Genomic DNA, 12,990 nt, shown 5'->3' with positions numbered 1-12,990 from the left:
TTTTGAGATGGAGTCTGGCTCTGTAGCCCAGCCTGGAGTGCAGTGGCCAGATCTCAGCTCACTGCAAGCTCCGTCTTCCGGGTTTACGCCATTCTCCTGCCTCAGCCTCCCGAGTAGCTGGGACTACAGGCGCCCACCACCACGCCCGGCTAGTTTTTTGTATTTTTTTTTTTTAAGTAGAGACAGGGTTTCACTGGGTTAGTCAGGATGATCTCGATCTCCTGACCTCGTGATCCGCCCATCTCGGCCTCCCAAAGTGCTGGGATTACAGGCTTGCGCCACCGCGCCCGGCCTCTGTAAGCTTTTCTTCCAAAAATCTAATTCTTTTTTTAACATAAGACTTCTCTTGAATCCTTAAGTCCTTTTTTGATGTCTTCATATGGGCAAAACGGGAAGCAACAGAAGCATCTCCTCAATATGTTGAAACTGGAGTTGCTGGGGTTTTTTCATAGTGTAGCATACAGGTATCACCTTCTATGAGTGCATCCATGAGAGCCCAAAACCATGCTACTTAGGGCCACCACCAAGTTTCCATTCCCTAATGTTTAGAAACAGCCCCAAACAGATGGAGTTGCCAGGGATCACCACGGGTTCCGATTTCCTTGAAGATACTTCCACTTTACCAGCGAAAGCAGCCACTCTGAGTTATTGAATTGAGGGTGTTGGTCTTATATCTCCCCATTTGGAATTCCTTAAGATTCTAAGGACATTTTAATCGATTCTCTTGGCTCTTCAGCGTGCATAGCCATATCATTTGTTAATAATGAAAGTATTCTGGCCAGGCGCAGTGGCTCACGCCTGTAATCCCAGCATTGTGGGAGGCTGAGGCAGGCGGATCACAAGGTCAGGATATCGAGACCATCCTGGCTAACACAATGAAACCCCGTCTCTACTAGAAATACAAAAAATTAGCCAAGCGCGGTGGCGGGACCTGTAGTCCCAGTTACTCAGGAGGCTGAGGCAGGAGAATGGCGTGAACCCAGGAGGCCTGAGCATGAAATAAGTCGAGACCGCACCACTGCACTCCAGCCTGGGCGACAGAGTGAGACTTATAAAATAATGAAAGTATTCCTTCTTTCACAATATGTCTTCCTTTTCATCCGCCCCCCTAACCTCTTTTCCCTTTTTCTGTTACTGTTTGGCCAGAATTAAATAATGGGTGGTCCCTGACTTTTCTGGGAACACAATTTTGCTTTATTTGTAGGATTTCATCCTAATGAGTAATTTCTTTTGGGAGAGTTTAAATGAAATAGAAGGTTTTTTTTTTTTTGAGACGGAGTTTCACTTTTGTTGCCTAGGCTGTAGTGCAATGGCACGATCTCGGCTCACAGCAACCTCTGCCTCCCAGGTTCAAGTGATTCTCCTGCTTCAGCCTCCTGAGGAGCTGGGATTACAGGTGTGCACCACCATGCCCAGCTAATTTTTTGTATTTTTAGTAGAGACAGGGTTTCACCATGTTGGCCAGACTGGTCGGGAACTCCTGACCACAGGTGATCCACCTCCCTCGGCCACCCAAAGTGCTGGCACTACAGGCGTGAGCCACCGCACCCAGCCTTAAAAATGGAAAATAAAGCCTTTGCTATTACTCAGTGTACTTCTAGAGTTTTAGGAAAATAATAAATTTAAGGATGACTCCAATTTTTAGTTATTGAGGTTTTTCTTTTTATACAATTATATTATTAGTTATATGTGGTCTAAGTATAGTAAACATTGTCACTTTTAAATAGTGACTGTTCAAAAAGACATGAATGAAAATAGGATCTTTTAGTTGAGATCCTTTTAGCTTTTTTTTTTTTTGAGACAGAATCTCGTTCTGTCATCTAGGCTGGAGTTCAGTGGTGCCGTCTTGGCTTACTGCAACCTCCACCTCCCAGGTTCAAGTAATTCTCTTGCCTCAGCCTCCCAAGTAACTGGGATTACAGCTGCCCACCACCACACCTGGCTAATTTTTGTATTTTTAGTAGAGACAGAGTTTCACCATGTTGGCCAGGGTGGTCTCAAATTCCTGACCTTAAGTGATCCACCCACCTCTGTCTCCCAAAATGCCAGGATTACAGGGTGAACCACTGTTCCTGGCCACCTTTTAGCTTTTAAAAATTAGAACATAATTTTTTTTAGATTTTATAATTGTATAATTAGAACACCAATGTTTTTTTTTTTGAGATGGAGTCTCACTCTATTGCCCAAGCTGGAGTGCAGTGGCACGATCTTGTCTCACTGCAACCTCTGCCTCCTGGGTTCAAGCAATTCTCCTGCCTCAACCTTCCGAGTAGCTGGGATTACAGGTGCATGTCACCACACCCAGCTGATTTATATTTCTAGTAGAGATGGGGTTTTACCATGTTGGCCAGGCTGGTCTTGAACTCCCGACCTTAGGTGATCCACCTGCCTCAGCCTCCCAAAGTGCTGGATTTACAGGCATGAGCCACTGAGCCAGGCCCAGACATCAGTTTTTATTTGTTATGGTAAACTGTGGAAGTACTAATTAATATAGGCCTAATTATTTGAACACTAACAAAAATGTTGTGATCATTTAAAATAGAAGCTACTATGCTTTTCTTTTGGCAGATTTAATATTACATATGTATATGTGTATTTTGTCTGAATATATAGTATTGCATTACTGTACTTTCAGGGGTATTGAGAAAAAGACCCAGGACTCTAGAGACTCAAATACTTGTTTTGTAAAGTGGCCAAGAACACCAGAATATCTATATGGGTTTTTGTATTACTTAAAAGCACAAAAGAAGTTCATAGTTAACATTTTCCCCCATTAAGACTGAAGTCTGATCAAAGAGCAATGAAATTACTATATATGTGCTCACTTTGACGGCACATATACCAAAACTGGAACTATTCAGAGATTAGCACGGCCCCTGCGCAAGGATGACATGCGTATTTGTGAAGCATTTTATATATTTTTTAAAATCACTATATATATTGCCTGGAATGAGTTCTCACTTGTAAAACAAATCCAAATATATACATATGTGGTGTAATATACTGTAGTAAATGTAAATATTTATTATAAATATACTTTAATATAAATATAATACATATTGACATATATATAGTATATATATGTGACTTTCTCTATGTTTTATTTTACAGCCCAGAAAAGCATTTTATAAGAACTCCAGTTGTAGAGAAGCAGATATACTTCCCTCTACAGAATTACCCAGTTAACAACATGGTAACAGGTAGTTTAAAATAAAATTTAGAGTAAACTCAGGTAGGGAAGAAACAAGGGAATATTGTGTTGAATAAAGCTGTTGTATTTCAAATGCCTAGAAAGTAGAGCCTTCTCTATTAAGCATGGTAATGGAGGAGACATCCTTTACATATTGAGTAAATTACCTGCAGAATTGACCCAGGAATATGCTTTTATATTTTCCGTGCTAAAACAATGGTATCAAGGTAGGGTGACCATATGTCCCTATTTACATGTGGTTTATGCTGTTGTTCTGGCATTAGTTTTTAATTCTCAAGTGTCCCAGTTTGGAAGATAAATTAGATGAACAGCCCCAATCATAGTTTCTTTTGAGAATCTGATGAAACGCAGGCCCCTTTCCTTAGCATGCACATATACAAACATAACACACACACTGCCATTTCATTCAATATCAAATATATAAATCTTTTAAAAACCAAACAAAAAACATAACACACAAACTTTACATATAATTGTAAAAGACTCACATGCCCAGAACCCTATACATGGATTACCCAGGTGTCCGTGGACTCCATATTTGGGTTTCCTATGTTAGTGTCCTACATAAGGAGAAGACAACTAACCACAGCTGACATTGTGAGGGTAGATCCAAGGAGACCAACTGAAAAGTGGTCATTGGGTTTTGAATTGTGTTGAGTGAGATGGATATTTAGATACTTTGATCTGAGTAGTATTCAGTGGAGTCATTGATAACAATTTTAAAAATAAAGATTTTTTTAAAATTGTTTTTAAAAGAGCAATTTTTAAAGTATGGGTTTTTGAACACTTATTTAAAAAATAATTTGTGTATTCATCATTTTCTCTTTATTTAGCAATGTTAAAACTACCTCTTACAGCTAGTCCAGTTTCCTGGATCCTAGATGTCTTGCCATATTACTATCCCTGTTCATTTGGACTTACCAAACATTTATTAGTATATTTAAAAGAGCAACAATAAATATTAAAATCAGCCATAGATAAGGACATATACCTAAATTTGGATATGTAATAGTGCTGCTTTATGTATTATTGCTAGATAAAAAACAGTCTGATTGTTCAAAAAGACATAACAGTGTAACACAAAAACAAATTTTTTAAAACTATTTAAAAATTACAATTTTAAAAGTATAATTTCAATCTGTGGTAATACTCTATTGTTAATTTTATTGGTAGAACTAAAATAAAAATTTTTAATGTTTTTATTTGCTTAATTGGATAAATTTGCTTTTTTGTATTTCTGCATTAAATAATAGCAATTTTTTGAAAGAAATCTTTATTTTTAGAGATAATTTATTTGTTTTTAATTTTGATGTGAAATGACAAGTACTTCTCTTTTTTATCATGCCCATCTGCTTGCACAGGAAGGAATAACTTCTTGTTGGAAAAAATCAGCTTGTGTTAATTAAACATTTAGTGACTAAGAGTTCTAATTTAGGCTGTGGTATCAATTTTTGAGACTAAAACTTGACTATCTCTTCCTCGGAATGGGTTGGGTTCAACTCATTGACTATTAAATTTCCGAAAATAGAATTAATTGTGGTCTTTATTTATAGAAAATACAAGTTGGGGCAATAGCCTAGAACAGGGTTTCTCACTTTTGGTGCTACTGGCATTTTAGGCCAGATAATTCTTTGTTTGGACGAGGGTAGGAGAGTGTCAGTCCTGTGCATTATAGAATATTTACCTTGGCCTCTGCCCACTAGATACCAATAGCAGCACAAATCTCTCCCCCCGTTGTGACAACCAAAAATGTCCCTAGGCATTGCCAAATATCCCCTAAAACATCAAAAGATTTTTTGTTTTGTTTTCAGCTTTTGACTGGAATTAAATTCTCTCAGACTAATATCACTTGTTATCACCCATGATAAGAAGTTCTGATTGACAGTTACATATGTGATTAATAAGAGTAAGAAAGCAATTACTAATAATTGTAAATACTTTACTGGCAACAATTTTCAAATCAAAAGGTTCTGATAATTAAAAGTTTGGAAATCTATAATAGATGCTATATTAGTTATTTATTGATGTAAATCAAAGTGCTCCGAAACTTAGCAGCTTAAAACAATGAATATTTATTTATTTATTTATTTATTTATTTATTTATTTATTATAGAGATGAAGTCTCACTGGGTTGCCCAGGCTGGTCTCGAACTCCTGGGCTTAAGCAATCCTCCTGCCTTGGCCTCCCAAAGTGCTGGGATTCCAGGCATGAGCCACTGCCCCTGGCCCAGTGAACATTTATTATTTCAGTTTCTAAGGTCAGAAATCCAGGAGTATCTTAGCTGGGTACTTCTGTCTCGTAGCCTTTTGTAAGGTTGCAGTCAAGTTGTCAGCTAGAGTGCAGTCATTCCAACATACAACTGGGACTGGAAAATCCACTTCAAAATTCACTCAAGTGGTTATTGGCAGGTGTTGGGTCCTTGCTGAATTTTGGCTAAAGGCTTCAGCTCCTCACCAAATGGGCCTCTCCATAAAGACTATCCACAACATGGTAGGTAGTTTGCTTCCCTCAGAGTAAAAAATCCAAAAATAAGAAAGAGCATGTCCAAGACAAAAGCCTTAGTCTTTTTTACATCTGACTCTCAGAAGTGACATAGCATCACTTCTGTCATATGCCATTGGTTATACAGATGAAACCAAGTACAAAAATGGTAGTGGACTGTGAATATCAGGAAGTGGGGATCAGTTGGGACCACTGAGTGGCTGGCTATCACAGATGCATGTGGGACTGTCCACCAGGAGTGCCTTTCTTAGGAATTCCCTTCTCCCTCCCAGTTTATCTGGATAACACAGGAACAGACATTTTTTTAAACATGAGCTTGCTCCCCACCCTCAACATTTGCTTTGAGAGTGAATGCCTGATTTGAACTGGGCTAATGGCAGATCTTCTTCTGGATTTTTAGATATGGAACATAGCAAATCAAGTCATTCTCATTTAGGTGATCAAAAGTCTAAGATGTAAAACTTAGGCGCTGTCATTGGCCATATTTTCTACCATGAAAAGAAAGCCAACTTGCTTCCAAAAAGGAAAATGAGGCCAACACATAGAGAAAAATTTGAGACCAAGGTTGCAGTGAGGTGTGATAGTGCCACTGCACTCCAGCATGGACAACAAAATAAGACCCTGTCAAAAAAAAAAAAAAAAAAAAAAAAATTACACACACACACAGACCAGGAAAAAAAAACCCTAAAAACTTCAGACTAGTTGAGAGCGATCATAGCTGGTTCTAATTAACTCTGAGTCCCAGCAATATGCCTGCCTTCCTCACAGCTCGGATGATATGGCAATGTCCTTCCAGTAAACTCCCCTTTTGTTTAAATTAGTTTAAATTAGGTTTCTGTCCACTTCATCCTAAAGTCCTTACCTATTCAAAAATGCTACATTAATCTATTTCTGATGCCATAAATATCCTATCCTTCTTATACTTACAGGAATATTTTTTACCAATGTAGTAATTTTTAAATTCCTATCCTTGCACATCTTCAGAGGTTTCACACAGTGTATGTGTGCAATTAACTAAACACTAATAGTGATATTTTTCTGCACTAGTTTATTTTACACAGATACACAGCCATTAGGCAACGATTATGAACTCACAGAGTATAGTAATAGTGCTTGAAAAGCTCCTAAAGTAAATGACCATGATTAAAATATCTTTAAAGATACTAGTCAATTTTATATGCTTGGATTCATAGTTAATTTATTAACTGTGAATTTATTATTTTTTTATTAGAAATGATTAAACAGTATGCATGGATATCCTGTTGATCTTGATGGTACAGTGTTCTAAATTCAGCCATCCTTGAGCTCTATCAGAATTTTTTCACACAATATTTACTTTTAAATTAGGTTTCAGTTTTAGTAAAAGCCACAAACACTTGTGTTACACATAAAATGTAATCATTTAAATAGTAAGCAATTGATATCAAATTAATATTGCTTAGTGATAGAGTCCGTAAACTGTCCCCATTCTAGGCAGTGTTTTTTTATATGACTCATATCTATTTTGGATAACTAATTGACATCAAAATTACTCTTATCCATTATCTTTGTTGACTGAACAGTAATATCGATTTTTCATTATTTTTTTTTAATCCTATTCCAGTGTTAGCAGTGCAGGAAAGTGTTACCTGCTGAAACAGGGAAGATGAACTCTTTGCACTGTTAGTAGCTGGTTGGATGGATAGTTCTAAGTGATTACCCTCTAAGCTAGATACACTTCCTAGTTATTTTAGTCTAAGTACTTTTTGTTCTAGCCCCAACCTAGACATCATAATCTCAGTAGTCAAAGCGGCTTTAATCCACCTTTTAATCTCTTAAAAGGTGGCAGAAAGTTGTGGGAACGGGAAGAGGAGGTGTTCCCTGATAGTTATAAGGTTTCATGGAGCATCTTCTCACTGGTATTATTTCTTCTTTTTACCCCTTTTCTAAAAACATTCTTTAGAAGTCTTAACTCTAATAAATCAAAGACACTGAAAAGCAAATAGTATGAGAGGGTTTCAGGTATATATCTCTATATATTTTTTATTTTATTTTGTAGGTTATATATCAATTGATGCCATGAAGAAATTCCTTGGGGAGCTACATGACTTCATTCCTGGAAGCTCAGGGTATTTGGCATATCATGTTCAAAATGAAATTAATATGTCTGCTATAAAAAACAAATTGAAGAAGAAATATTAAATTAAGTTGTAAATATCTTGGCATTTATTTTCTATAAAATATTATCGAGATGTGCATAACGTAAAATGCTCCCTTTTGGTACTGGGGGATAGAGAAGTGAGAAAGAATTTTTTTGTTTCTCAAAATATGTCTTTAGGAAATTCAGAATCATTTTGGTTCTGTGTTTTCACATTTGGGCTGGACTTTTTTTCCCTAGCTTATAACAATATGTTCAAATATTCTCAATGCACAGTTGTTAAGGAGTAATTGTCATTAAAATATATTTCATGAGGAGTCTCCATCTCAAACTCTCCATCTCTCAATCCTCCTCCTCCTCCTCTCTCTGTCTATTTCTCTCTTTCTCTTTTCCCTCTCTCTTTTTCTTCTCCCCTTCTCTCTCCTCTTTTTCTTTCTGTCTGTCAGATGCTCTTTTGGCTTTAACATTCTACTAATTATATTTTTTCTAGATTGAATACTGTGAATGCTAAGTTTTATGATTCTGGTCATCTTATTTTGATTTAAAAAATCAGGATGCTAGTTGAGTTCTGAATTACTGTTTCTGACTTGAAACACATGGAGAAAAATATTTTAATAATTCATATTTCATGTTGGATGGTTTCTGATAATAAATATTTGAAAAGTGACTTAACATAAACAGACTATGAGTGTTATGTCTTGTTAGATGAACCTGCAAGTCACCTTAGAATCACAGTTCTAGAAAGGACCTTAAAGAACAAGTCCAGTTTACTTATTGTTTTTAATGAGGAAATAAGCATCTTGAGAAGATGTCTTACTTAGGGGGACTAACTGGGGGCCAAAACAGAATTGGAACACAACCCTCTTGATTTTCTAGGCAAGTGCTTCCCTACTCTCCCAAATAGCATATGCTGTAGCTTCTGTGCCAGGTATAATAGGACTACAGATCCACAAAGCAGACCCAGAAACAAGCCAACATGCTTGTCTTTTAAATAAGCTGAAATAGTGAGAGAGAAGAAAAGGAAAAATCAGTTAGGCAGACCACTAAGGCTAGTCCTCTGAGAAACAGCCTGAAAAAATTACAGCTACAGGCATAAATAGAGCAACCTGGGAAAAACCAAACTGCAGCTGCACTGATAAGAAAGCAAGGCCCAGCATAGAGCCTTTGTTCTTTGTGTGATTAGCAGGCTTTCAGGAAAAAATTTCCTCCCCTTTTCAGGCATTTACGTGGTGGGCTCCATGGCAACTTGCACAGGGAGGTGGGAGGCTTACCTAAAACAGACCCACAGTTACACAAACAAGAGAAGCTGCACTTTGTGCTTACCCAAGACATACACAGATAAAGAGAGTTACACAGACAGTTTCATAGATAAGCAAAGTTACACAAACAGCTACAGAGATGAGGGGAGTTTCTCATAAAAGCTTTTGGATTCATCTGTAAAAACAGCAGCCTACTCTGGTCCCCTCTCCACCGTGGAGAGCTTTCTTTCTTTTGCTTATGAAACTTTCGCTACAACCTCACCCTTGTGTCCAGGCTCCTTAATTTTCTTGGTTGTGAGACAATGAGCTCAGATAACACCTCAGACTACAAGACCATTGACCCTAGACAGTTTGATTAGTATTGAGGTGTAGTGATTTCAAGAAGGCTGTTCGTTATCTTTATTCATATGATCATGCTATATAGAGTCTGGTTTATTACATTTTCGTGACTTGTAAATGAGAGTGTAATTTGTGAAGCTATCATCTTAGAACTGTACTTCTTCCAAGCAAGTGAATACCAGCTGTAGAATTATGTAAAGAAAATGCAGGCCAGGCGGGCAGTGGCTCATGCCTGTAATCCCAGCACTTTGGGAGGCCAAAGTGGGTGAATCACAAGGTCAGGAGATCAAGACCATCCTAGCTAACACGGTGAAACACCATCTCTACTAAAAATAGAAAAATGAGCCAGGCATGGTGGCGGGCACCTGTAGTCCCAGCTACTCAGGAGGCTGAGGCAGGAGAATGGCGTGAATCCAGGAGGCAGAGCTTGCAGTGAGCCGAGATCGCACCACTGCACTCCAGCCTGGGTGACAGAGTCTTCTGTCTCAAAAGAGAAGAAAAAAAGCAAAGAAAATGTACACTTTTTTGTAGTGCTTTGACCATTTGGATATATGTGGGCCCGGGCCCTGGCCCTGGCCCTTCTCCCATGACTCAAATTTCATAATATAAAATTTTAACACTACTCTTGGCATCAGCATTTGAGAATTATATTTTTTCCATATAACTTTTCCTTATTTATATCCGTATCTGTGGTTAAGCTCTTCTGATCTTATAAATTACACAAAACAACAGAAAGACAAGAACCTTAAATGTTAATTATCTTTCCCTGAAACGCATTTCTCCTGAATACTTTATCATAGTTACATACCATTGATTGTTTCTTGTATAGAAACCAAGCCTGTCTAGATCTTAAATTAATGACTAAGAGGATTAAGTAAATTTACACCAAGTTGTGTATGTTGGAATTTCTTGAAAGAGAGTATCCAATATTTTTCTGATATATTATGCATGTATAAATTAAATATTATAATGAAACACTTTTTTTGGTTTCCCAAAGTGATTGTATCTGTAGATGTATATAATAAAGCAAAATGTAACCTATATCCTTGAAAAGTTGTCAGACACAATAAAATCAGTGATAACATAAGTCTGCCAGGAATTAGAAGCATATGAAAAAATAAAATAAAGTTGAACTATTTTAAGTTTATTGTCTTAATGGGAAGTGAAAAGCAATATGATCTTAGTTATTGCTCATGTAACCATTTTTAAAAAATTGCTTTAATGTAGCTGATGGATACTGCCTCTGAATATCCCTATAAAAAATATTCTTTGGCTTGCGCCTACAATCCCAGCACTTTGGGAGGCCGAGGTGGGTGGATCACAAGGTCAGGAGATCGAGACAATCCTGGCCAGCAAGGTGAAAGCCCGTCTCTACTAAAAATACAAAAATTAGCTGGGCGTGGCGGCAAGTGCCTGTAATCCCAGCTACTCGGGAAACTGAGGCAGGAGAATCCCTTGAACCTGGGAGGCAGAGGTTGCAGTGAGCCGAGATCGCATCACTGAACTCCAGCCTGGAGACGGAGGGAGACTCTGTCTCAAAACAAGGGAAAAAAAATGTTCACCTCACTTCAGAACTCTTGATTATTTCTCCATTCTTTTGCAAGCATGTCTCCTCTGATGCTTTCAACTATTAAGCATAGTAATTTCCTATACTGTTTAATTTAGTGCATAGTTCATCTTAATTATTTCATCCTTTGTGACTAGATTATTTTTTTCTAGCTTTTGGTAGTGTTTTCTGTAATTAGGTAAGTTATGAGTCATTGGCCAAGTCTGCCAGTTAATTTCTGAGTGTCTGTTTCTCTTTTTTCCATGATGACATAGAACCCCTAATGTATTTCCTTTCCCTCCCTCCCTCCTTCCTTCCTTCCTTCCTTCCTTCCTTCCTTCCTTCCTTCCTTCCTTTCTTTCTTTCTTTCTTTCTTTCTTTCTTTCTTTCTTTCTTTCTTTCTTTCTTTCTTTCTTTCTTCTTTCTCTTTCTTTCTTTCTCTTTCTTTCTCTCTCTCTCTCTCTCTCTTTCTGTCTTTATCTCTCTCTCTCTTTCCTTCCCTCCCTTCCACCCTCCCTTCCTTCCTCTCTTTTCTTTTCTTTTCTTTCTTGTTTCCCCAGGCTGGAGTGCAGTGGTGCAATCACCTTGAACTCCTGGATTCAAGCAGTCCTCCCACCTCAGCCTCTCAAGTAGCAAGGACTATAGGCATATACCACTACACCTGGCTAATTTTTAGTTTTTTTTTTTTTTTTTTTTTTTTGTAGAGACAGGGTCTCACTATGTTGCCTAGGCTGGTCTCAAACTCCTGGGCTCAAGCGATCCTCCCGCCTCAGCCTCCTAAATTGCTGGGATTATGAGCATGAGCTACCACACCTGGCCCTAGAACCCCTAATTTCTATCTAAGCACATGCTACCAAGAATAAAGAATATATTCTCAGTCTCACTTGAAATTAAGTATGGCTATGTCACAGTGGTTTAGCCAGTGGATATACAGCAGAAATGGCATCTGGGAACTTTTCTTAAAGGCATTGGCACATATTCTTTGTCTCCCTTTCCTTCCACTCCCACTCTTTCTGTGTTCTTTCAGCCTGTTACTTAGAGGATGTGATAGTTACCATTTCAGTCCATAAGAGCAAGAACCATACCCTCGGGTTGGCAAAATAGTGGACTGAGAAGAGCCTGAGATCCTGAGAACATTGTGGAGAAACCTGCCATCCCAGCCTTGGGCTACCTACCTCTATACTTATGTGACAGACAACACACTTCTGTTTTGTTTAAGTCACTGTATTTTTATCTATTGTTGCCAAACCAATTATAATTGAGGTTTAAGGGCAGGCTATTGACCTTGATCTATGGATAAGAATTGTATGGAAGATACCAGTTATTTACATCTGTAAAGTATTGACAGATTTGTAACCTTAAAGTCAAGTAGGTGACTTTAGTGACATCACATGTTTATTAGATTTATAACAGCTTTTGTAAAAAGTTCTTTGTAATGGAGTGCTTGGTTACACTGTTATTTAGCAGAGTGAAAAACTGAAAATAACCTCAATGTTTAATAACAAATAGATAGAATGGCATCTTAAATCACATTGCTATTCCAATTTAATGGAATAGCCATTTTTCCTTTAACTGCTTTATTAAGATATAATTCACAGAGCTTACAATTCACTCACATAAAGTATACAATTCAGTGGTGTTTAGAGCATTTACAGAGCTGTACAATCATCACCACAGTCTAATTTTAGAACATTCTCATCATTCCCAAAAGAACATTTTAGAACATTTTCTTCATCCTCTTGCCCATTAGCAGTTACTCCTCATGTTCCCAACACACACCCCAGCCCTAGGCAACCATGAATCTACTTTCTATCTATATGTATATTTGCCTATTCTGGACATTTTATATGAATGGAATCATATGATATATGCTTTTTTGTGACTAGCTTCTTTCACTTACCATAATGTATTCTAGGTTCATTTATATTAAAGCATATATCAGTACTTGATTACTTCTTATTGCTAAGTATAATAATATTCCATTGTATAGATATA

General features: G+C 37.5%; 1 protein-coding gene, 1 non-coding gene and 1 pseudogene across 2 annotated transcripts in view; 2 read left to right on the top strand and 1 right to left on the bottom strand.

Moving 5' to 3' along the window:
• Nucleotides 1–408, bottom strand: part of LOC111552728 — a 1,788-nt pseudogene extending 1,380 nt beyond the window's left edge.
• The window catches only part of TERB2 (telomere repeat binding bouquet formation protein 2), a 22,529-nt gene extending 14,006 nt beyond the window's left edge, over nucleotides 1–8,523 (top strand). The window contains exons 6-7 of the mRNA XM_023227255.2: nucleotides 3,112–3,200; nucleotides 7,753–8,523. Of these exons, the coding sequence (XP_023083023.1) occupies nucleotides 3,112–3,200; nucleotides 7,753–7,895 (232 nt within the window). The 3' untranslated portion in view covers nucleotides 7,896–8,523. The remainder of the gene's footprint in view (nucleotides 1–3,111; nucleotides 3,201–7,752) is intronic.
• On the top strand, nucleotides 2,818–2,921 carry LOC111552825. The gene has a single exon (XR_002734738.1). It is a non-coding gene; the product is annotated as a U6 spliceosomal RNA (small nuclear RNA).
• Nucleotides 8,524–12,990: the final 4,467 nt, after the last annotated feature.

The sequence above is a fragment of the Piliocolobus tephrosceles genome, chromosome 6 (genome assembly GCF_002776525.5).
Source record: "Piliocolobus tephrosceles isolate RC106 chromosome 6, ASM277652v3, whole genome shotgun sequence".
In the NCBI taxonomy this organism is placed as follows: domain Eukaryota; kingdom Metazoa; phylum Chordata; class Mammalia; order Primates; family Cercopithecidae; genus Piliocolobus; species Piliocolobus tephrosceles.
Note: the sequence above shows the minus strand (reverse complement) of the source record. Positions and strands in the feature narration are given on the sequence as shown.